General features: G+C 36.2%; 2 protein-coding genes across 5 annotated transcripts in view; both read left to right on the top strand.

Moving 5' to 3' along the window:
- The first annotated feature begins 11597 nt into the window (after positions 1 to 11597).
- prmt6 (protein arginine methyltransferase 6) lies at positions 11598 to 13339 on the top strand. Its single transcript, XM_058765458.1, has one exon. The coding sequence runs from the start codon at positions 11844 to 11846 to the stop codon at positions 12909 to 12911; it is 1068 nt and encodes a 355-aa protein (XP_058621441.1). The 5' UTR covers positions 11598 to 11843; the 3' UTR covers positions 12912 to 13339.
- A 4360-nt stretch (positions 13340 to 17699) lies between these two features.
- ntng1a (netrin g1a) overlaps positions 17700 to 25179 on the top strand; it is a 97615-nt gene continuing 90135 nt past the window's right edge. For 3 of the 4 annotated variants that reach the window (XM_058766032.1, XM_058766033.1, XM_058766030.1), the window contains exon 1: positions 19409 to 20234. The gene's annotated coding sequence lies outside the window, so the exon portion shown is untranslated. Of the gene's footprint in view, positions 17856 to 19408; positions 20235 to 25179 lie in introns of those variants that run through there. The other variant, XM_058766031.1, reaches the window with a different exon arrangement.

The following is a 25179-nucleotide window of genomic DNA, read 5'->3' as shown; positions in this document are numbered from 1 at the left end:
TGTTGTTAAAAAATGCAAAGAGAAAACATAAAAACAAGACATTAAGTTAATACGTTCCTTTGTGTTATATAGCTTAAGTATTTCAAAGTATTCTAAAGTATTTAGATTAAGTAACTAAACCTGAGTAATCTAACAAAATACATTACTGATTACTTTTTAAAGAATGTATTTTGTAATCTGTAGTGAAATATATTTTAAAAGTAACCTTCCCAGCCCTGCTCATAGATCGATTACAAAACAATACGGGTATTCAAGGGCAGGCTTTAAAATGGTTTAGATCTTACCTTTCAGATCGCTACCACTTTGCCTATTTAAACGGGGAGTCATCTCAGTTATCGCCAGTAAAGTATGGAGTACCACAAGGATCTGTCCTAGGTCCTCTGCTATTTTCAATGTACATGTTTCCCCTTGGTAATATTATTAGAAAATACGGGATTAGTTTCCATTGTTATGCTGATGATACTCAATTATATATCTCAACAAGACCAGATGAAACTTCTAAATTATCTAAGCTAACAGAGTGTGTTAAAAATGTAAAAGATTGGATGACCAATAATTTTTTCCTATTAAATTCAGATAAGACAGTGATATTACTTATTGGACCAAAAAACAGTACACAGAATCTCTTGGATTACAATTTGCAACTAGATGGATGTACTGTTACTTCCTCTACAGTCAAAAATCTGTGCGTTATATTAGACAGCAACTTGCCTTTTGAAAATCATATTTCCAATGTTACAGCATTTTTCCATCTTAGAAACATTGCCAAGCTACGAAACATGTTACCTGTTTCCGATGCAGAAAAGCTAATTAATGCATTCATGACCTCTAGACTGGACTATTATAATGCACTGCTAGCTGGTTGTCTTTATGAACAGTGTTCATTTTGGTTTTGAACTTTATAGATTCACTCATTTAAATCACTGTAAAAAATTGCTGTAGTTTCTACAGCAAAATTTTACAGAATTTTACTGTTTAAACATTTTACAAGATGTAGCTGTAATTCGCAATGCATTATGGGTCAAATAAGGTTTTACAGTTGTTAACTGTATATTTCCATGTCAACTGTAATTAATTTACAAGAAGCAGGTGTTATCACTGTAGCTCCTGCTTTTTACACTACTTTACTGTAGTGTGGCATTATGGGATTGCTTGCGCATCGTTCAAATCTGAAATCCAGCCGACTGGAGCAGTGCCAGAATGATTGAAGATTAGAGGCTTTATTCATAATTCCTGGTAAATTCACTTAATTTTACTTAATAAATATATCCTTTTATATTTATTTAAGTTAATGTATAAGTGGTATCATGTCACAATAGCCTGCTATCACACCTTTAGACAAGCGGCCTTGGTATGTGCAGCCTTGGTAAACTGGAAATTGCTATCATAGCATAGTTAGGCTAATGCTGCATTTTTCTCATTGTGGCAGTTTAATTTTCTTATTGAGAGCATTTAAAGTAGTGTTTACCCAACTTTTAACGTAATGCCCAGCGCGAACGATTGTCATAGTAACGTTAACTTCTATCTGTCGAAATAACTGACCAACAGCAAAATATGTGAAATTTCATTTGTTTATGTGTTCAACTGTCCCATACTGACGTGACATCTTACTATAATTAGAAAAAACATGTAAATTATAAATTGTGTCTATTGCCACTAGTAGTTGTACTCTACATTAAAGCTTGTCCGGGGCAATTTTTTGTGAAATACATCTTTACATGCCCGATTGGACAAGTTAGCCTGATTAAAACTTGAGTGAAAAAAAAAACTAGGGAAGCATCGAAACGCGAGACTGATTCTGATTTTGCTAATGTTACATTCAACAAACAAATAACCTTAACAGCACACAAACTCACGGAAGAAACATGAGGTAAATGTTCAAACTGTTGAGTTTATTTATAACACATGATATTGTTAAGTAGCATAAGTGATCTGTTGCTGATTATCACGATTGCAAATGTTACCTAGTTCAATAAACAATTAGTTAACATTAAGTTACTTACTTTTTAGACACAATATTGACTGTTGTTTTATTTCACCAACGAAAATCGTTCCAAACGAAGATCAAAAGCAAAACTCAGCGGTGTTTTTACTGAATGATTCAGCATTCTGAACGAATCGGTATGATGAATGACTCAATTGACTCACTCATTAAATTATTTGCTGCCACCTAATGGTGGTTTAGTTTCACGTTTAAAAAGTATCATTGCATTTTTACAACGTTTCTTATTTGCAATTTCAAAAATTAATGTAAAACCTTAATGTCATAACACAGTTGTAATTTTGCATTATAAATTATTTAATTTGATTGGTGGTACAGTTCTACAATGTATTGTTATAATTGAATTTATTAATCAAATGTAAAAGTTTATTTTAAAATATATGCCTTTTTGGCATATGTTCATTTTGGTCTCATTTATGTAAATGCATTTTATTTATTTTTTTAAATCACAAGATAATTTTCATTATTTCTTGTAGGTGCAAAGAATAGCAGCTGATGTGGAGAAATGTTTGATGCTTCAAGACTCTCTGAAGCTGATTATATTAGGTAACTAAACCTGAGTAATCTAACAAAATACATTACTGATTACTTTTTAAAGAATGTATTTTGTAATCTGTAGTGAAATATATTTTAAAAGTAACCTTCCCAGCCCTGCTCATAGATCGATTACAAAACAATACGGGTATTCAAGGGCAGGCTTTAAAATGGTTTAGATCTTACCTTTCAGATCGCTACCACTTTGCCTATTTAAACGGGAGTCATCTCAGTTATCGCCAGTAAAGTATGGAGTACCACAAGGATCTGTCCTAGGTCCTCTGCTATTTTCAATGTACATGTTTCCCTTGGTAATATTATTAGAAAATACGGATTAGTTTCCATTGTTATGCTGATGATACTCAATTATATATCTCAACAAGACCAGATGAAACTTCTAAATTATCTAAGCTAACAGAGTGTGTTAAAAATGTAAAAGATTGGATGACCAATAATTTTTTCCTATTAAATTCAGATAAGACAGTGATATTACTTATTGGACCAAAAAACAGTACACAGAATCTCTTGGATTACAATTTGCAACTAGATGGATGTACTGTTACTTCCTCTACAGTCAAAAATCTGTGCGTTATATTAGACAGCAACTTGCCTTTTGAAAATCATATTTCCAATGTTACAGCATTTTTCCATCTTAGAAACATTGCCAAGCTACGAAACATGTTACCTGTTTCCGATGCAGAAAAGCTAATTAATGCATTCATGACCTCTAGACTGGACTATTATAATGCACTGCTAGCTGGTTGTCTTTATGAACAGTGTTCATTTTGGTTTTGAACTTTATAGATTCACTCATTTAAATCACTGTAAAAATTGTTGTAGTTTCTACAGCAAAATTTTACAGAATTTTACTGTTTAAACATTTTACAAGATGTAGCTGTAATTCGCAATGCATTATGGGTCAAATAAGGTTTTACAGTTGTTAACTGTATATTTCCATGTCAACTGTAATTAATTTACAAGAAGCAGGTGTTATCACTGTAGCTCCTGCTTTTACACTACTTTACTGTAGTGTGGCATTATGGGATTGCTTGCGCATCGTTCAAATCTGAAATCCAGCCGACTGGAGCAGTGCCAGAACGATTGAAGATTAGAGGCTTTATTCATAATTCCTGGTAAATTCACTTAATTTTACTTAATAAATATATCCTTTTATATTTATTTAAGTTAATGTATAAGTGGTATCATGTCACAATAGCCTGCTATCACACCTTTAGACAAGCGGCCTTGGTATGTGCAGCCTTGGTAAACTGGAAATTGCTATCATAGCATAGTTAGGCTAATGCTGCATTTTTCTCATTGTGGCAGTTTAATTTTCTTATTGAGAGCATTTAAAGTAGTGTTTACCCAACTTTTAACGTAATGCCCAGCTCGAACGATTGTCATAGTAACGTTAACTTCTATCTGTCGAAATAACTGACCAACAGCAAAATATGTGAAATTTCATTTGTTTATGTGTTCAACTGTCCCATACTGACGTGACATCTTACTATAATTAGAAAAAACATGTAAATTATAAATTGTGTCTATTGCCACTAGTAGTTGTACTCTACATTAAAGCTTGTCCGGGGCAATTTTTTTGTGAAATACATCTTTACATGCCCGATTGGACAAGTTAGCCTGATTAAAACTTGAGTGAAAAAAAAACTAGGGAAGCATCGAAACGCGAGACTGATTCTGATTTTGCTAATGTTACATTCAACAAACAAATAACCTTAACAGCACACAAACTCACGGAAGAAACATGAGGTAAATGTTCAAACTGTTGAGTTTATTTATAACACATGATATTGTTAAGTAGCATAAGTGATCTGTTGCTGATTATCACGATTGCAAATGTTACGTAGTTCAATAAACAATTAGTTAACATTAAGTTACTTACTTTTTAGACACAATATTGACTGTTGTTTTATTTCACCAACGAAAATCGTTCCAAACAAAGATCAAAAGCAAAACTCAGCGGTGTTTTTACTGAATGATTCAGCATTCTGAACGAATCGGTTCAATGAATGACTCAATTGACTCACTCATTAAATTATTTGCTGCCACCTAATGGTGGTTTAGTTTCACGTTTAAAAGTATCATTGCATTTTACAACGTTTCTTATTTGTAATTTCAAAATTAATGTAAAACATTAATGTCATAACACAGTTGTAATTTTGCATTATAAATTATTTAATTTGATTGGTGGTACAGTTCTACAATGTATTGTTATAATTGAATTTATTAATCAAATGTAAAAGTTTATTTTAAAATATATGCCTTTTGGGTGTTCATTTTGGTCTCATTTATGTAAATGCATTTTATTTATTTTTAAATCACAAGATAATTTTCATTATTTCTTGTAGGTGCAAAGAATAGCAGCTGATGTGGAGAAATGTTTGATGCTTCAAGACTCTCTGAAGCTGATTATATTAGGTAATGTATTAATTCTGTTGTAAATAATTTGATAAGCTTGTATTTTAGATTACATTTTAGATTGAAATACTGTATTGTAAGTTACATTTTAGCTTATATTTATTCATTTCAGGTGCACCCAGTGGTTTTTGACTATAGGCCTCTTCGAGGGTCACATGGTTGTGAATTCATACCTCAACTTTGCGGCTGGATTTTCAGTCTTATTACAACTTCAGCCTGGTGTCCCGGGAGCAGGCGTCTTTTGCACACTTGAATTAATTTCAAAGGTAACATGTTTTACTTGAGTAATTTCATTTGTGAAAAAGCTTACTTATTTAGTTTAAGTACTGGTAAATGCTGATTGTATTGTATAAGTGGCATTTTACATTTATTTTATTGAGCTAGTTTCATTCAATACTGAACTTTATTCTAAAGCTTCTGCTTGTTTTTATGTGCAGATGTTTTGTTGGAATCACAACACTCACTGGATACAAGACGGATACATAGAGGCAAAACAAGTGGAAAGGTCTCAGAGAAGAGGGACAACCCTCATGTGTGTGCTCATCTCAGAAAGTTGATGGACTTTCAGTATGTATTTATTAAATTGTCTTTTGCAGGAATATTCTAAATTTAATATAACATAAGCTCAAACAACAGAATTTGTGGTATAATGTTGATTCCAGCATTTTATTTTAATCCTTTAACCAAAATTATACAAATTCTGTTGATTGACCTTAATTTTTTTATAGAAAGTAAATGTTCTACTCAGAATATGGCTTATTTTTTGTGATATAACAGTTATTTGTAGTTATTTTGTGATGCTATGTTATTTTTATGATAAGATTTTAACTGTTGAAAGACTGACATTTTTATTTTTACCAGTAAAAGCCTTGCAATGTCTTTCTGCCAGTTTTAATAAATATTTATTTGCAACATCTTTGACTTGGTTTTTATTCATTTGTAAATGTATTAAGATAGTTCTCATGACAATTCATTTAAATCAGTATTTTACTGTTTACTGTTAAAATTATTATTTGCAGCATTTTCATTGTTAAATTATTACAACATCATCTTGGATTTAGGGGTATTTACAGGATTTTATTGGCAACTTTTGTTGCCAGGTAAATACTGTACTTTCGTGAGATTACAAAATATTGCTGTAATATAAATTACAAGTTTAATTCAATGTTACTGTAAAAAATACTACAAATTACTGTATTTCACATACAGCAATTAACTGTGATTTGCTTTGCAGTATTATACTGTAATCCATTTTACAGCAATTAATATCATTTTTACAAGATTTTATTGGCAACTTTTTTGCCAGTAACATCCTGTAAATTCTACAGTACATTTTGTACATGTCATACCAAAAAATTTACAATTATTCTGCGGTAAGATGGCACCTATCTGGTTCAAAAATCCCCCCCAAGTAAACCTTTACAGAATCTACAGATGACTTTTGATATTATTCTTGTTAATATCTATATATTTTCATAATTGTGTCATTAATGTAAAATACTATCAATAATAAAATCAGCTATTCTTTTTACTTTTTCTTATTATTTATTTATTTTATTATTTAGTTGTCAGACAAAATCATTGAAATCTCATATGATGTCACTCAGTTAATCTGTAGGTTTTAAATGAATAGCAAAGATGTCTGAAATATACACATTAAGAAAAAAAACGAAGAAAAAAATACAATAAATATGAAATAAAAAAACAACAACACTAGTAACAACACTAGTAAAATATTTTTTTTTACCCCACAAATCTAAAAACATTAATGTTTCCACAAATCCTTCATTAACAAATATTCAATATAATATAATAAATCACTATTTTCCAGAGAAACAAAATTAAATCAGTTAACTCTTTCAAATAACCAAATCTCAGAAATATTGATATTCAGATTAAATAAAAAAATTAAAAAGAACATAGCTGTTCATTACATTTGTTGAAATGAGGTGTGAGGTATGATCAAAAGAAAAGAAAAAAGAAGGCATCTTATCCCATCTTACCCTATATTCATGTATGAATGTTCATTCTGTAAATCTGTTTTATATAATTGATTGTACTAAATTAGCCTGCTAATTTGACAGCCCTACATTTAAGTTAATTATTCAGTAAAACCTTTCCAGGGTTTTTCACAGCTACATTGGCAATGTGAAACATGATGGGTTAAGATGTTGCCAGTATTTTCCTCATGGGATCTAACATGTGAACTTTATGTGTCATTTAATCAAGTAACAATGTAATGCAATTTATTCTTGGATGCTGAGTGAGTACCTGCAGGTCTTTGGTAAAACTGATTAATGGCTTCAAGTGTGAACGAAGGGGTGAGATCCTGCCGTGACCATTTTCTTAATCAGTATTTTTGTTTTCCAGAAAAAAAATTAAACATACTTAAAAATACTTCCTCGTGAAAGTATCTACCAAAAATAAAGTTAAAAGTGACATCACAACACATTTTCTGCCAGGGCCAACTGGTGAGGTTGCACCGGGCTCCCCGCTTTGAGGAATACGATCGCGAACGGACCGAGGGAGCCCCGCGTCAGCTAAGGACGGCCCTGTTTACTGCTTACAGGCCTAAGTCTAAAATGCAACTTGCCTTAAATCTGCATTTTGTTTTTAGTTTAGCTTTTAAAGCTAAATAATGTCTTTTCTCTGCCTTATTTATCAACTCATCTGTCAGATTGAAACAGATTGCGGCCATAATCAATGTTCAGTAAAACGCAGATTTCAACAAACTGCTGTTGTCTAATATGCGCCTCACTACGAGAGTAAAATATCAAGGCTCTTCCACATTGATCCTGCTGGAATCGATCCTCAGCCAGAGCATCACATATTAATTTCTCAGAAGGGTTTTATTTTTTAATAGGCTAACGTGACAGTGGGCAGATTGGCAGGCGGTACTGCCCGCAGGCCTGACGCTGATGGAGAGCCACCGACGATGGTCAGGCAGGTGACAGGTTCAGTCCTGCTGTCAGCACTTAGGATTTCCCCATAGGCACACGAATTCCAACAGCAGCTGAGGAGAGAAGTGAGACTCACACACAAACGCGCACACATTTTGAAATATTCTTGTATGGGAGTGTGATTTCATAAAACTTTAACAGTCTTCTTTCGTTTAACAGATTTCTAGGTTCACCTCCGGAGGCGACTTTGTGTGTTTACGTACGTCTATTGCATTGCTCATCAGTTTCAACCGTTTATTGAGGTTTTACCTCATGCATTGTGTTTAAAATCGTTTCGCAAGTCTTAGTCATTTTGCAGTAATGCTGCATTTTAAATTTGAGGCAAGCAGTTAGCACATGCACTAACTCAGGTTCTGTTCTGATCTTCTTATCTTCTTAATAATAAGTTAAATTAAGTCGTGACGTATTGTCAAGTATGGTGACCCATACTCGAAATTGGTGCTCTGCATTTAACCCATCCAACTGCACACACACAGCAGTGAGTAGTGAACAAATGCACACACACACACACACACACAGTGAACACACACCCGGAGCAGTGGGCAGCCATTGCTCCAGCGCCCGGGGTGCAATTAGGGGTTTGGTGCCTTGCTCAAGGGCACCTTAGTCATGGTATCGAAGGTGGAGAGAGTGCTGTTCATTCACAATCCCCACTTTCAATTTCTGCCGGCGCAAGAATCGAACTGGCAACCTTCAGGTTACAAGCCCGACTCCCTAACCATTAGGCCACGACTACGAAGAAACACATATTAATTTAATAATTTAACAAAGGAGAAAAGCCTACAATAAAAATAACTACAAGCTATTTGGAAATACGTGCATGTGGCAACATTTCTTCAAAATATTATGTTGCTTTCCTGGATGTTTCGCCACATTTTCAAAGGGAAATGTCCAGTAAGTGGTGCTAAAAGTGTGTTCAGTTTTATCCCAAACATATTAAGTGAAACTGGCAACGTTTTAATTATGTTGGTTGCTGTATTATAATGGTTTTTCCGAGATTAAATGTCCGGCAAGTGGCACAAAAAGGTTAATGCTGTATCGTGTTTGAAAATAACGTACCACCTCTAAACCCTAAACTTAACCGTTCTCTAGGTCTTTGAGCTGTTTTATTGTGATGTGTTTCATGGGACTTGTACCTGAATGCAAAGTCTACAAAGTACATTTTTGTAGGCCTATCAGGTGAGCTACCGAGCAACTTTACAATGTCAGAAAAGCCACACAGGTGGCTATGTGATGCTAACGAAATTAAGTATTTTCTGATTAAAAACCTGCCCCTGTAATCAAAGTTAACCTGTAATCACCACCACTAGTGTTCATATCTACAGAAAACTGCAGTTTTATAGGTATTTATTGTGAGTTTTTCAAATATGTACTGTAAGTAGAGGCACGTTCTTTCAATGAACTGTGTTGTTAAAAATAATGCGTTTGTTCGGTGTGAACAACATTTCATTCTCTCTAGGCCAAAAAAAACAGACTGAGGGTAGCATTATTGTTTTATTCAACTGAAAGGAACATTTTGACTGACTGCTGGACAGGTTGTTTCCTCAGATGTTAATGTGCTTGCTGCTTCAGATAGGAATCAGTTTTGCGCCGCCAGGGTGGCACTGCTATAACTGAATCAAACCACCAATACGCCACAGTGATTGTGACTTCCCCTTCTAGTTTCATCCTTTCAGCAGACTTATCACATGTCCTCACCCTTAACTGATCCAACCAAACAAGATTCAGCTGGCGGATTGGAAACAACATGAGCCACCCAGGAAAAATCTGCTTGAGCTGTGTTATCAAATGTTTTCAGGACATCCTTCATTGTCCAACGTGATTCGGTTTCCCGCTGTTACACTCATGCTTGAACAACCAGTCTCTTCCCTTTGCAGAAGCCACCATCTCTCCGCTCTGAAATTATCTCAGGCTTTCCAGACATGTTTCAGGACCACTGAGCAAAGTCTCTTCCTTCGTTGCCAGTCCATCCCCTTCCAATCAGCTCAGAGTCTGTGCTTTAGATGGGCAAACAGTGATGTGCAATTTTAATTAAAGCGAGATCAGGTGCCGATGTCTGTGCAAACACACAGGTTTTTTTTTTTTTTTCCCCAATCATTTCAGAGTGTGTAAAAACATTCAGAGGATGTGGATTTTGTTTAAATTGTGTGTTATCGTAGCAAGGACTCAGAACTATCCAAGGGAGATATGAAAAAAGAGACAAACAGTGCGAAGGAATTTTGCAAAACACCACATTTTAATAAATTTGTCCACATCTGGTGGGCCGTCAACCAAAAGTTGGTTGCAGGTCGGGGGGGACAATGCAAATGCAAAATATCAAAATAAATACCCTTGCCAGCTTTTAAAAAGGAGGCTAAATGTTTTCTACATCGTTTGTTGACATCCTTATTTCCAAGTGAAACAGATATTCAATGAGAGCAGGAATTGATTTGATGGTGAAATTGAGCTTTAAGTACCAGAATGGAGCCAGACTAAATGCTAGTGTGCTAAAACAATATCTAAATAGCTATTTCACTAACAGTTAAGATTGTCAAATAGTCTGTGTGACCTAATGAACAGATGAATTGTTCAAAATAAGTCTGTTATTGTGCATTTGGAAAGTAAAGAGTGAATTTTGATTTCATGTTGACTGCAAAATCATTATGAAATGGAAGTAATGAAAGATCTTTTCTATTGCGACATCCAAATAAAATAAATAATAATAATAAAAAGGATGAGTATATGAGTAAAGGATGTATTGTTTTTTTGTACTGGATTTAGAAAATAGAACATTTGAATTTTGTGAATTTTCATTTCATGCCAACTGCTTCATGCATTTCACTTCAAGCATTATTTTCTGTGCTGTAATGCATTCACATGTGTACTTAATTATCACTGTATGATATTTAAATTTCCCTTTAACAGAAATGTGTACATGTGTCATATAAAGATAACCAATGTGCATCCTTTTCCTCTGACTTCTCCTTACTCCGTGAGTTCAACTTGAGGACAATACTGAAAAAGGCCAGATCTCATAATCCAACCGTGAACATTTATCACCATAGATAAAGCAGAAGAAATCATAAAACACACTGTATTCAAGAGGAATAGCCTGCTGTCAGTGTGTAGCCTTTAGCGTGTGCGGAGAGAGTGACGGCCGAGGGTGAGGCAGTGCTATTTTATTAAGGTTAAAAGCAGATCATGCTATCCGTCATGGTGGAAAATGCGGTTTGGCTCAGACGGAGCCCTGGTGTTATGTTAGTACAGCTACAGCTGGGCACAGTCAGTTTAAACAGCTGTCCTGGAACTACTGCCAAACAGGCAGACAGCATAGACACTCACTGTAAAAAAAAAAAAAGAGAATTTATCAGGCTTAATCCACTTACTTGTGTGGGCCAGCATGCAGCATTAACTTAAATAACCACATGGATACATTGTGACAAACAAGTGTTAGTGTTTTGCATATAGGTCTAGATCAGTATGGAATTTGTAATTGTATGTACTTTGTCACTTTAAGTAATTATCAGATATGCTGCCTCCCCCTCCCTCTCTAAATATATTTTTTTATAGATAACAATAATTATAACTTATTTAACTCAGACTAACCCAACACCTAAATGAAATTGCTTTTTCAGAATAGTTATAAAGCATGAGAGTTGTCTCCACATGTTTTTTGGGACGGTTATCACATTTAGCTAAATTATTTAAGGCAAAAAACAATTAGAGCAATTATAAGTGTTTGTTTTTAACAAAACATAAAATACGTTCTATTTATAGTAAGATTTTTTGCCGCTCATGGGAAGTGTAGTTCATTTCAGAGCGGACTATCGTTCTTTCCGAATCACACGGGCGTGTTTAAAAACTACATCTCCCATGGTGCCTTTCAAATTGCGTTTCGGATACGGAAGCTACTTTGGGAAAATTAAAGACGCATGGCAAACTTGTGGAAAATGTCACAGCACGGTACCAAGAAAAGAAAATTAGACAGGAGTACAGAGGATTACATGTACTTTGACAGCTACTCCGATGTCACCATTCACGAAGAGATGATTGCAGACACAGTGCGCACTAACACGTACAGAATGGGCATTTTTAAAAACAGTAAGTCAATAGAAGGGAAAGTGGTACTAGATGTGGGAGCCGGTACCGGCGTCTTGAGCTTATTCTGTGCGCAAGCGGGTGCCAGGAAGGTTTATGCAGTCGAAGCGAGCTCGATCGCCGATCAGGCTGTGAGGATCGTAAAACTGAATCAGATGGAGGACACAATCGAAGTCATTAAAGCCACACTAGAGACGATCGAACTGGCCGAACCGGTGGATGTGATTGTCAGCGAATGGATGGGCTACGCGCTCCTCCACGAATCCATGCTGAACTCAGTGATCTTCGCCCGGGATAAGTGGCTCAAACCCGGTGGCCTTATATTACCGTCCCGGGCGGATCTTTACATCGCTCCCATAAACGATCTGGTGGTGGAGGGCAGATTGGATTTCTGGAGCACCGTCAAAGGGCAGTATGGCGTGGACATGTCCTGCATGACCGACTTTGCCAGGAAGTGCATCATGAACAAAGACATCACTGTGAATCCGGTGACGGTGGAGGATGTGCTCTCCCACCCGTGCAAGTTTGCCGAGCTGGATTTGAACACGGTCACGCTCGAGCAGCTCAGAGATGTGAGGGGCGTGTTCAGCTGCCGGTGCTTCGGCTCGTCCTCCATCCACGCCTTTTGCGTGTGGTTCACGGTGACTTTCCCCGCTGAGGAGAAGGCCCTGGTGCTCTCCACGTCTCCGTTCAAACCAGAGACGCACTGGAAACAGGCTGTGCTGTATCTGGATGATACCGTGGACGTGATGCAGGACACTAAAGTCGAGGGGGAGATCAGTTTGTATCCCTCCGAGGAGAATTCTAGACATATATGCATCCGTGTGGACTATGTGATAGGTGAACAGAAAAAGCACTCCAAAACCTTTTCTATTCCTGATCAATATTTAGAAGTTAAATAGAGATGTGGCTGGTAGTTATTTCCCTAGTCAGATATTTCAGGAATGCACATGAAAATGTAACTTTATTTGGAGCCAATCTCATTGTGATGAAATAAAAAAAGAACGAGTCACTGGATATACAGAATTTTCTATTTTTCCCTAGAATTTCAGTTTATCCAGTAGGATCTTCCGGGGTTCAGGCTGTGTCTTGTTAAAGTAATGTGTGATTAGTTCTAAATTATGATAATACATAAGAAGTTTAATAAGCTTTCCTTTTGCATTAGTTTTTGGGTTTTCTCACTTGGTTTTTCAAATAATTCTGTATGAATTGTTGCTTGGAATTCTGTGTTAAGTATCTGCAAAAAATAAATAAATAAATCAGGTTTAAACCCCTGTCTCTGGACAGCACATGCGCAAAGTAATAAAAAATAAACAGTGCTTGCCTAAGCTCTGTTATTTTTCTTATTGTGTGAAAAAAATAAGAAGGAAAAAAAAGTGTAAAATTAAGTGTTTATAAGGAATTGAAGAGGGAATCAGTCCACGTTTGGTTGGCCAGAGTAGCATGGGACACCAGGAACAACTGGCTATAATCTAATCACTCACAGTTTCAAGATAAAGTTTAGGAAAATGCAAATGCAAACACTTGCAAAAGTGTTTCTGAAGTCAGACATATTAGTATTACAATTTGTTGCATTACAAAAAAAAAAGTTTCACATTCATTCCACTATGTTAATTACTGTGTTTGTAATTTGTGAAATTCACTAGAAATGTCTAAGTGAAAATTGTTTCCACACCATTTTTTTTCAATGTAGACAAATAAGAGAATTGATGCTATTGTAGATATATAAAGAGCAGTGATTTATTAGCCTTTGAGCCAGATATTAGTTTTAGTCATATTAGCAGGTGACCAAATTAATGTTTAATTGGTTGCACATCATTTGACATTAACAATAAGTTATACGGCAGGCGTTTTATTCTATCTATCTATCTATCGATTACCTGCATTTAGCATTGCTTTTTTCCCTTTTGGAATATACCCGTGACCTATTTTTGGATTGCAAGCTTCTAAATGCTCTTGCGCTCAGATTAAAACATTGTTTTGTGTTGTAGTGAGAGGAATGGAGAGAGTGAATGAGGACGTTGTTGGAAGGCCATTTGCAGGTTGAGAGGCAACGGGGAGAGTAAAGCCTAAGGTCCACACTCATTTAATTATAGTGATAAACACCGCTTTTACCAATAGGCAATTTATATTAAAGTTGCCTGAACGCATTTCATGAATGCTAGGTCCTAAATGGTGCATAACTTTGTCTCAATCTTGACATAGAAACAAGCTATTTAGAGACATGTTTACATTGACCCAATCATCATTAGTCATTTTATTAGCTGTGATTTGGATTATCATTGAATGCAGTTCAGTTGCGGGAAGTTACTAATCCTCAGAATCACCAGGAGTGATAAGTACATTCATTTTCTTTGTATTTATGCAAGCTCATGTTGTTATGTCACAATTAATTGGAATGACGCGTCATTAACACGCATTCAGAGCCACGCTTGATTTGATGTATTCCATTTAATACCCATGGATCAAAAAATCTTCCCATATTTAAGAATTAAATGCATCTAATTGAATCTTGCTATTAATAGTTGTGTAGACAGTAAGGAGCAAATTAAATCAGAGCTGTGTCTCTGTCTCCTAGACAGCCTCAATGAGTTTTATCCACAAAGGCATATCATTTTATCCAATACATCCCCCTGGTATGCTAATGATGATACTGTAAATAAACCAGGAGAAATCATTTGCCGCCTGCCAGTTACAGTAACCAATATTTTTGATTCGTGAGAAGACAAATTGGCAGCATGTTATTGACAAATCCTAATTTAGAAGACCAGATCCCAAGGCCAATGACAATTTGTCATCATTATCATTAGCAGGCCGGTTTGCTTTCATTAACATACTAAAATAAGCCACAGTGACAGAAGGTCTCTCATGGTGAGATATCTACCCTGGTACAGTCCTTAAAAGGCACTAGATTTAATGAATGGCAACTAAAAACGAATTTTAATTTTGTTGGGTTGTAGATTTGGAGGCTTTGTGTGTTTTATGTTTGATGAGATCAGTTTTGGAGGAACATCATCGGCTGCTGTGAATATTTCCATGTCAATAAACTTAAGCAGAGGCTAGAGCTTGAATATAAAAAATTATGATTATGGTGCTCAGTTTTAAATGTGTTGAAAAGTCTCAGGCTTAAAACACATGTGATTAAGGCTTTGTCACATACATTTCACCAGAAGGCTTTAGTCTTAGAAATTCACTGTTATGTGACACATTTTCTTTACAGTTCTTGTCATTTTTAGCAGAGGTTTAAGTTTAAATGTCATATGCTTTGCCTAGAAGTTGAAGACACTGAGAATTTAGAAAGCTGAATGGATAGTTTAACTACTCCAATATAAAATTAGTGTATATAGATAGATAGATAGATAGATAGATAGATAGATAGATAGATAGATAGATATGCAAGAAATTTACTATCAATTTCTGAGTGAAAATTATTTCTACACCATTTTTTTCCCCAGTGTGGACAAATAGGAGAACTGACAGGCCATCCAAGACGTAGATGAATTTGTTTATTTTTAAGAAAATTTTTTGAGAAGTGTAGAATTGCATCACTGAATCCGCGACAGTGAATGGGTGCCGTCAGAGTTAAAACAGCTGAAAACATCACAATAATCCACAAGTAATCCACACAACTCCAATCCATCAATTAATGTCTTGAGAAATGAAAAGCTATGTGTTTTATTTTTAATAAAAAATAAATCCATCATTTAAACATCTATCAAAATACCAAACCATAATAACACTTCCTCCATTGAAAAGGTCCATCCCCTGTTGTCAAAATCCACTGAAATATTTGTTTAGAACTGCTTTAGCTTGTAAACGTGGCTGATTTTCCTGATTTTGACAAGACAATTTTTCACTGGAGAAAGCAATGTTACGGATGAAATTGGACGATATTATAAGCGAAAGCAACAGTTTGAGGTCTTGATGGATTTGTTGCACGTAAACACAGCTTTTTGCTTCATAAAATGTTAACTGATGGACTGAAGTTGTGTGGATTACTTGTGGATTATTGTGATGTTTTATCAACTGTTTGCACTCATTCTGACGGCACCCATTTAGTGTAGAGGATCCATTTATGAGCATGATATAATGCTAAAAATTCTTTAAATCCGTTCCACTGAACAACCATTACTTTATGGTTTAGCTTAATTTGGTCTAATAAGACCTACATAAAGATTTAAACATGGTCATAAGAGATCACAGATGTCCTGCCAAAGAAATGTTTCTTTTAAAATCTGTTTTGAAGGGTTGACTTTGTTTATATTTTCCAGATGTCTATATTTTTATCCAACTTCCATGGTAAAGATCACAATAAATCAAAGTGTTAGCATCATATTGGAAAATCAGAAGAAGAATTAGACTGGATTTTGACATGTTATTGTCTATACAAGGGTTAAACCGTCTGTGGAAACATCTCACTTCACAGTGATCTCTCTTCATATTTCTTACCATGTGACAGATATGCGCTGGACGGAACAGATGAAACCCAATACTCTTCTCAGATGTGAGAGACAGTGATGAGCCACATGAGAGGCAGTCATCAATTCTCAGATAACTGAAAGGTATGACAGCACTGAAAGAAAGACAGGCTGCATCTCCTACTGGCTGATGCAGTCATGTGATTGTCTGTCCATGTCAATTGCAGCGCCAGCGAGCTATTGAACTTTACGATAGATTTTAAGATGCATGGCTGTGCGGAATATGAAATGGTAAACACATTCAACTGATGTGCCCTGTCTGTGAAGGAAGGATATCAGCTGTTTTTAAAGTGTGTGTTTAGGGGGTGCACAACAGTTGGTGATATACATAGTCTGATTGTAATAATGGCCTTATTTGATTGACTTACATGATTACGATAAGCTAAACTGATTTTTGGTCACCCCGAAAGAGGTTTATAGTTCATGTTGTTCACATGAATTATTCAGTAGTCTATGCAGTCATCTTCAATTTTCTTTTATGTAGACAAGCAGCATTTAGGTTTTCATATCAGCGCCTTGACCTTCATGTCTGAACTAATGACTGGCCACTTTTAGGTTAAATGGTCCATGACAGAAAATTTATCTTCCTTCTCCATCACTAATTTAGATGTGCAGGTGCGAATCAGAGACAAGTCACAGAAATAAATAATGTCCACATGCTAATTTCACACATGCAATGAAGCATGGTGGTTTTGAAATCACCAGTCATTAATTTTGTCAAAGTGAAGTCATTTTTTGGGGGACTTTTTATTTTTTTAGTTGCTTGAGGACAACTATTTTAGGACATACAACCTTCTTCCATTTCTGAATGTGCAGTTATGAAATGCAAAAACAAACTAAAAAAGCTTATAGAATGTTTTATAATTTTATATTAAAAAAGCTCAAATAACTTTTGACACTTTTGACAGTATTTTCTATATGTAAAGAAATAAGCAATTTGTGCTTAATGCATTTTTGTGATATATTTTATGATATATATATATATATATATATTTTTTTTTTTATCAAGTCGCACCCACGACCATCCGCCACATGTTGAATATAATCCCACCTTCCCAAGGCATCTCATCTGTCACATCCACCCCAAAGAAATAAGGCTTCGCCAAAACCTAACACTAAGGCGGAAAAGTGTTTCTCCGCCGTCGCATTTGTTTGCTGAGTTGTTTGACTCGCTGAAGTGCCATTTGTGCCTTCGATTAGACCACCATTCTCCCGGAGCCGAGGACAGGAGTGGTCGCCTCTGAGTTCAGCTCCGCACCTGCGCGTCTCCAAGATGTCCCGATTGAAACCCGTCAAATATCGGTGTGCAACATGAGATCTCATCGCACTGTTCGGATTGACGCTTTGGAGTGAAGCTTTCGAGTGAAGGTGAGATCAATGAGGACTTTATATCTCAATGCATGCGTGGTTAATGGGTGCGTCTCGCCCAAACTTTTGATGTGCGTTAGGTGTTTTAATGGGCTTGCCGGCTTTCTAGAAGCATCATTTGAATATAACTTAATTGATACGCTAATCTTAATACGCTAATCTATATATTTTTCTCTAAATGGATGGTTTTATTCTCTTTCGCCTGCAGTGCGTAAAATCTACCACGCGCTTTTGCGCACTTGTGTCTCTTTTTGTTTATGACTTTGGCAGTGGACCTTACTGGTGTAAAACTCTTTTTGTAAGATGATAAAAAAATCACCGTTTCTTTACTTTAGACACTCGTATGTTTGAAATGAAACACACAATCACTTTGTGTGTAGGATGTCACACACTGGTAATATTCTAGTTTATTGGTCCTCCATAAAAGGCTTTCTGACAGCAACTACATAAATGAGCAGAGCTTGAACTCATTGCCTCTTTATTAGATGAGTGATTATCACTAGCTGTTTCTTTATATGTATGTAGCCCTCACTGCTCACTAACGGACCAGTCGAGCTGCAACAGTAGTTTATGAAGTACTCACACTTTATGGTATTGGTATTTTCATAAATATAATGCAGTGCATATTTTAAGTGTCATTAATTAATTGCATACTGATAGGGTACATGAATAGCTGCTGGCGGAAATTAAGCTGTTGCTTGCAAAAACAAAAAAAAACAAAACAAAAACACACTTTGGCTTTTTACACCTGTTTATAGACTGGAATATTATCCTGAAAAGAATCTGTGTTTTTGCAATGCATCATAGTTTTTAGCTTCTTTTTTAGCTTTAGCTTCTCCAAACAGTGATGACTTTGCTTTATTGTTTCTAACAGTTAATTAATCTGACTTATTTTTGGACTTTATTCTGTTTTGTAGACATTACCCCGGTCACTTTGATAGCTAAAATTCGCAACATTTCCAAGCCATGCTCCACTCAGTAGCTATATATATATAAAAAAAAAATAAATAATAATAATAATATATATATTTTATTATTATTGCATTTATTTCTGATGTGTGTGATGATTTGCTTTGCTTTGCTTTTATTTTTAACATGAAACTTGTTCTTTATAAAGTAAATATAGTAATTTAAGTAAATTAATTTAATAGTATTTTCTAATATTATTAGTTATATTAATATTGATAATTTTAGTTGGTTGTTATAATTAATTGTATTAAGGAAATATATTATGTGAAATTATACAGCCGCCTTTAAAAAAAAAAAAATAAAATAAAATAAACAGCTACAATTTATGTATCAGCGTGATATTCCTTTTGAATCTAGATAATGAATTATGTACACAATCGCCATAAATACAAGCTCCAACATAATAAGTCTTAAGTAAATGCTACCTTTAGGACCCTGTGGATGGCATATCCTACTTAGTATTTACAGTGAAGAGATCCTTGCATCAGAGAGAAATATGTAACTATATGTAACCCATCTCCCTCACCATTTGTTAGAATACAAAAAGGAGGACTGTTTTCTGTCCCGTTTGTGTCTTTGCTGAAGTCCCATCTGAGTTTTAAACTGCTGGAAGAGAGAGAGGGAGAGGATGAGCAGAAAACAGTGAGGGCTGAGTGGATGTGTAAAAGCAGAGAGTGTGTGTGGAGTGTCCAAGTGCGTAATCTTCCCCAGCCATCATTTCCCGCCGAACACTCGCGGTATATGCGCGTGAGGGAATGCGCGTGAGGATATTATCGGCGCGCGCGGGTCTAATTGGTGCGATTCGTATCTCGCTCACGTCTAAAACGTCGAGGAAATAGTGAAAATATTGCAAAAAGAACTGTTTGTCGTTATCCCCGCAAACAAGAAGGGGAGTCTCTTGTTTTTTTGGATATAGGGCGGTTGAAAAAAGCCGTCAGGAAGAACGGACCCTTGGCTATTTAAAGTTTAGTGAGGACGGTTACTGGCTCTGAGGTGATTGTTATGAGACTCACAAAAGAAAAAAGGATGAAGAAGGATAAATTGTGGAATTTATGAGTTTACACTGTTTGGGACACACGCAGAGGTTGAATTTATGCTCATTTTGGTGCCACTGAAAACATTTCCTTTGAAGTTTACCTCAGAAATTTCCGCTTCGGTAACGTCTCGCACTAGAGAGATGTGGCACGCGACTTAAGAAAAGATTGACGTGCCGCGAGACACCTTTCAGTCGCTGTGTTTAGTCAGCCAGTTTAGTTCGGGTGGAGGTGGGGGGGATTCCGTTTTTTCCCCGAACTCATCACATTAAGATTAACAAGCCGTCTTTAAGAGGATCCTCTATGGTCATTCATGAACTTGTTGAACACCCAGCCCTCCTCGGGACACTTCACATCGAGAGTGAATCTCATTAACGTGAGTATTCCGTTTCTTTTTCAAGTTTCGGTTGGTTTGTGTGAATGTGTGCGCCATACGTTAGTTAATAATTTACTTATGGGATCTAGTAACATGATTTCGTTACAGCTTTAACTTTCCTTAGCCAAATTCATTCAGAATGCTGTGTGGTTTATTGCCTATAGTGCTGAGCCTCTTTAATAGGATACCGATACCTGGAAAACGTATTTGTGATATGTACGTAGAAAATTTATGAGAACCGAATACGATTTCAGCACCTTGGAGAGTGGACTTTCCTATGAGAGAATGCGAATGGAAGCGCCCCCTTGCGGCAATTATGTGTTTTAATATCTCTCTATGTCCAGGTTGCTTTCACGCACGATTAATTCTTACCTGATATGCTCTGATTTGTTTTAATCCATCAAAGTAGGCCATGTTGTTGAATAGAAATCTTGAACAAACTCTCTAAAAATGAATTTACACTGTTTAAATAGTGTCAATTTCTGGTTTATTTTGCATGCAAGTTTACTCTAAACATCAAACATCAAATTAATAATTATAGGCTTTGGTTGGTTTTTGTATTTTTATAATGATTTTTATTTTTTTGTTTCCTCGTAACATTTTTCCGAATTTGTGTGTGCAGTGCCGGTTGTTTGTTTGGGATTATATGTTAGTTTCAGTTAAACAGTTTTGATCTGAACAAGTTGACATGAAATACTTAAGGGAAGTTTACTCTTATATGCAGCTTTTATACATACATTCACAGCCTTTATACATTCATAACCTAATATGTTGTTGTCGATAAAAATGTCTACAGATGATAGATCGAAAGATAATAGATTCTGATATGAAACAGTTGATGTTTTAGAATAATCAGTGCAATTTGTTATTACAGTGTACTTTTTTATTTAACCTTCAAGTGAAAAGGCATAGGGTATTGGTATTGTTTGAGTCATGCTATCTCACAAAATATTCATATGGTGAGTGGGGAATTGTAAGTATCAATTATCATAGAGGTTTATGACATTATATCTGAGATTTAGCAGCAGCAATCATGAAAGTGGCAGAAAGAAAAAAAATAATAATAGCATGCACTTGAGCTGTGAGCTTTCTGTTCAGTGTAAAATTATTCTCAACATCCCAAGATAATGATTTCAAGCTTCATTCTCCAGTGGGATATTTTGAGCAGTCTGACATATCGCGACGAAAACTGAATGCCACAGCAGCCTTTTAGGAAAAGTATATTTAATAATGCATAACATGTTCCGATGTCGCAGCAAAGTGTGCGCTTGGCAGTGGAGGGTGATGTCTTGAGCAGAGGAGGGATTGTAGGGGAGAGGGTCTGTGACAACACAAGCCTTATAGGGGCTTTTGTGAGCGGAGATTGAGAAACAAACCCCTGAAGCTAAGCTGCACGACACAAATGGCATTTCTAGAGTTGAGAGTCACCCTGTCAAGCGGACTGTGCCTTCACACATGAACAGAAAGTGACAGAACATGCCGAGGAGAGAGAAAGAAAGAAAGAATGAAGAGCAAGCGAGGGAGAAGTCAAGCCCGGCTTAGCAGCTGCGCTAAGGGAGATCCCTTTCTTCCGAGGCCAGGGACCTGTCTACTGCAGACAATCAGATTGCATTATGGGATAGGAGGTCTGCCAGGTTCAGTAGCACTCATGGAGTGTAGACAAACCTGTGCTTTGATTATGCCTTCTACTGACAGGCTGAGTCACATGCAGCCGTCATCAAGCCTTCTGCTTGCAATTGCCACACATTACGATGAAAGAAATATCTCGCACCTGAATATTAGAAGAGGTGACACAGAGGAGTGGATGGTTGTGCTGTGGATAAGTCTGGATTAGAGCAGAGATCATCAGACTCTGTGGGTGTATGTGTTGGGCTGTCATGTTTAGGGAAAACATACTCACTCCCTGCTGCACTCAATGTTTATTTATGAGACCTGTCATATTGGCAGGCTGTTTATGGTAGAATCACTGATCCCGTGCAGGCGGGCGCTGAAATCCCGAGAGTACAGATCTCATCGAGCGCTGCACCTCCCTCTCTATCACAGGCTGAGACATGAATGACAGAGAGAGAAATGTGGCAAAAGGAAAAAGGATTTTGGGGTAGAAGATGGCGGGGGGGTTATAAATTTGATAAATAATCAAATTAAGAGTAGACATGTATCTGTTCTAGTAGGTCTAGTTCTGCATTGTTGATGTTTATGAGCACCTATAGGGTTTATGAAGTTATGCTTCAGTAGCCCAGTGGACAAGATCGAAGTGGACACCAAGAATGGGAAGGATGTGCTTCACAGCATAAAATGGATGAGGAAATCTGAGCCACTAGTCCTAGGCCTGTAAAGGTCATGTGAAATCTGTGAACGATTTATCGGTTTAAATAAAATATTAACATGTGGCTTACTGGTAAAGCTTTCGCTCTTAAATACATATTCACCTGCATGAAAAAGGATGCATGTTTGTCTTGTGGTTTTTGGGTTGTTGACTGCGAGGCCTTGTGCACCTGCGGTTGCCAAGCAAATTGACTTCTATAGGCAATATGTAGAACAATTAGTTTTGCTATTTTTTGAAAGGAAAAAAAAGTCTTGTTAAAATTGGCTAAAGGTTTTTTGATTGTTTGTTATTTTGTTGTTTTTATGGTTAAAGCAAAAAAAAAAATTGTATATATATATTTTTTTTATAGAATAGATAATTAATATAAGCATTTCAGTTCATGATAAGAGACATATTTTTGAAAAAGTAAATAGTAAATACAAATAAAATAAAAAAAATAAAATAAAAGTGTCTAAAAATGTCTGAAAATTGCAGTGGAATGCTGCACACACTTTTTCAAGGTTTGCAAAATAATATTTTTATATGTTATATATTTTATCATCATGATCATCATATTCTACCTGTTGGAACAGCTAAAATGAATGATGATGATTAATATTTCTTGCTAAACAATTAATTTTAAATTCTCAAATCACACCTACGTATATTGTTGCTGAATTGCTTGTTTTCGCTGCTATTGATAGATGCAGTGCTAAACCAGGCTCCCAGCAGAAGATGCATATGACTTCCCTGTAATAGTGGGATTAAACAATAAGATTGTTTGTGAATCCCCTCATCAGGGTCCCGTGTTTAACAAAATAGATGTTAGATGAGGTGACCTGCCTCAAATCACCCCGCTCTGTGTCACGATGCATCCTGCACTCTGCGCCAGCCACATCACCGGAGGCAGCGCAGAATAATTAAGAGGACTCGTATATGGATCATGGAAAGTGATAACAAGCGGGCTTGTGTGATCTTTAATGTGCCCTAGACACTTATCCTCCCTGTATCTCTAATGGCTCATTACACTGTCCTCTTTTCCTCCCTCGTTCCTCGTCTTTCTCTCTCCATTCCCTCCATCAGTGTCTCAGATGAATTTTGTGCTCATCGAGAGCTGCATTCCACGAGTTTGCCAATTTCTCAATTTTTCTGTCCCCCGCCCTCAACATTACAGCTGTTAAGAGGTGTATCCCACCTACTCTTTCTCTCTCTCCTGCTGTCTCCTTCTCTCATGCCTGTCTCCTCGCTCTGTCCTTATTAAATCTGGAGGATCTAATCACGCCCTCCATCCATAGTCTTGGATAATGGTCTCTGTGATGGATGTGATGAGTTTTAATAGGACATGGCCATACTTTAAGATTCATAAAAAACTGACCTTTTCCAATTCTGCTTGTATTCATTTGGATTAATCCATAGGTTAAATGTCTAAGTTAAGCAGTGAAGTAAATAGGCTGAATGATGTTCCTTCATTCAGTGTTGTTTTTCTTTTTTCTCCTCAATGCATATTTGAAGTCATTGTTTTGGTCTGGCTTTCATTACAGCTAATATGACTAATCTGTGATTTTCAAAGTTTAAGTATATCTCTGATCCTAAAAAATTATGATGAACTCTTTCATCCACTGGCACCAAACACCCTTTTATTTAGACAGCTTTGGTCAACAGTTAGAATGTGATTTCATGCTCCATGTTTTTCTAATTGGAGATTATGCACTATTACAGACGACCCCATGACAGAAATTTAGCAAATGATCCTTTCTGCACTACAATGTGCATGAGCTTTGCTCTGGTAAGAAAAGAGCTCCCGTCTGAGGGTGGTCCACTGCGAGACTGCGCTGTGATCTGACTCTCCGCCCCATCTCGTTTGGGGCTCACGAGGTTAATTGATCAATGTGGGGCTGGTGACGGGATGAGTGTGGGGTCAGCATCTGTATTGACTGGACAGACTGATTAACAAGCACTAAAACTCCCGGCCCCCGCTTTGAGAACGTTTGGTAGGTCGTCGTCAATTATCCCCCTGCCAGCCTCCATCAGGGGGAACTGGCAACCTTTGCTCTCTCTTCATTTTGTAGCTGTGCTGTGCAGAAACTGCGGTTTTGCAAAACGCACATGGACAACTCTAACTGCTCCGTATTGATTGCTCTTAGAAGACAGCCAAAGGGTTACAAACTGACTTAATCTAACAAACATTTGATATTGGATATTGGATATTTCATACACATGGGTATATTGATCATCTGAAAAAATTAATCTTCTGATGTTGTGACAATGAGAACATTTATATGTACGACAAAACACTCATAGGAAGTTGGCTCATTATGAGAAACTTTTTTAAAGAAATTACATTCTAATCAATAAATCAATATTTTCATTGATGACCATTCAATAGTAACTTTATATTCTGACTAAATAACCTTTTTTTTTTATATTGCCAAAGTAATTTTTTTTTTTTTGGAGGACAGAGCTAACAGTTCCGTTTTGGAGGACAAAACCATTGGAATGAAAGGGGGATGCTAACAAATTTCAGGTTTCTTCATTTTAGTAAAGACCTCGTTGTTGAAAACCTGATTTAAATATACATATACATTAGCTTAACTGGTTTTATATGCAAAGCAAAATGTAGACAACAAACAAAAATCTAGG

This window comes from Onychostoma macrolepis, chromosome 24 (genome assembly GCF_012432095.1).
Source record: "Onychostoma macrolepis isolate SWU-2019 chromosome 24, ASM1243209v1, whole genome shotgun sequence".
NCBI classification, from domain to species: domain Eukaryota; kingdom Metazoa; phylum Chordata; class Actinopteri; order Cypriniformes; family Cyprinidae; genus Onychostoma; species Onychostoma macrolepis.
Note: the sequence above shows the minus strand (reverse complement) of the source record. Positions and strands in the feature narration are given on the sequence as shown.

Excerpts from the sequence above, each read along its gene's own strand:
- prmt6 (XM_058765458.1), top strand. The coding sequence starts at position 11,844 with ATGGCAAACTTGTGGAAAATGTCACAGCACGGTACCAAGAAAAGAAAA.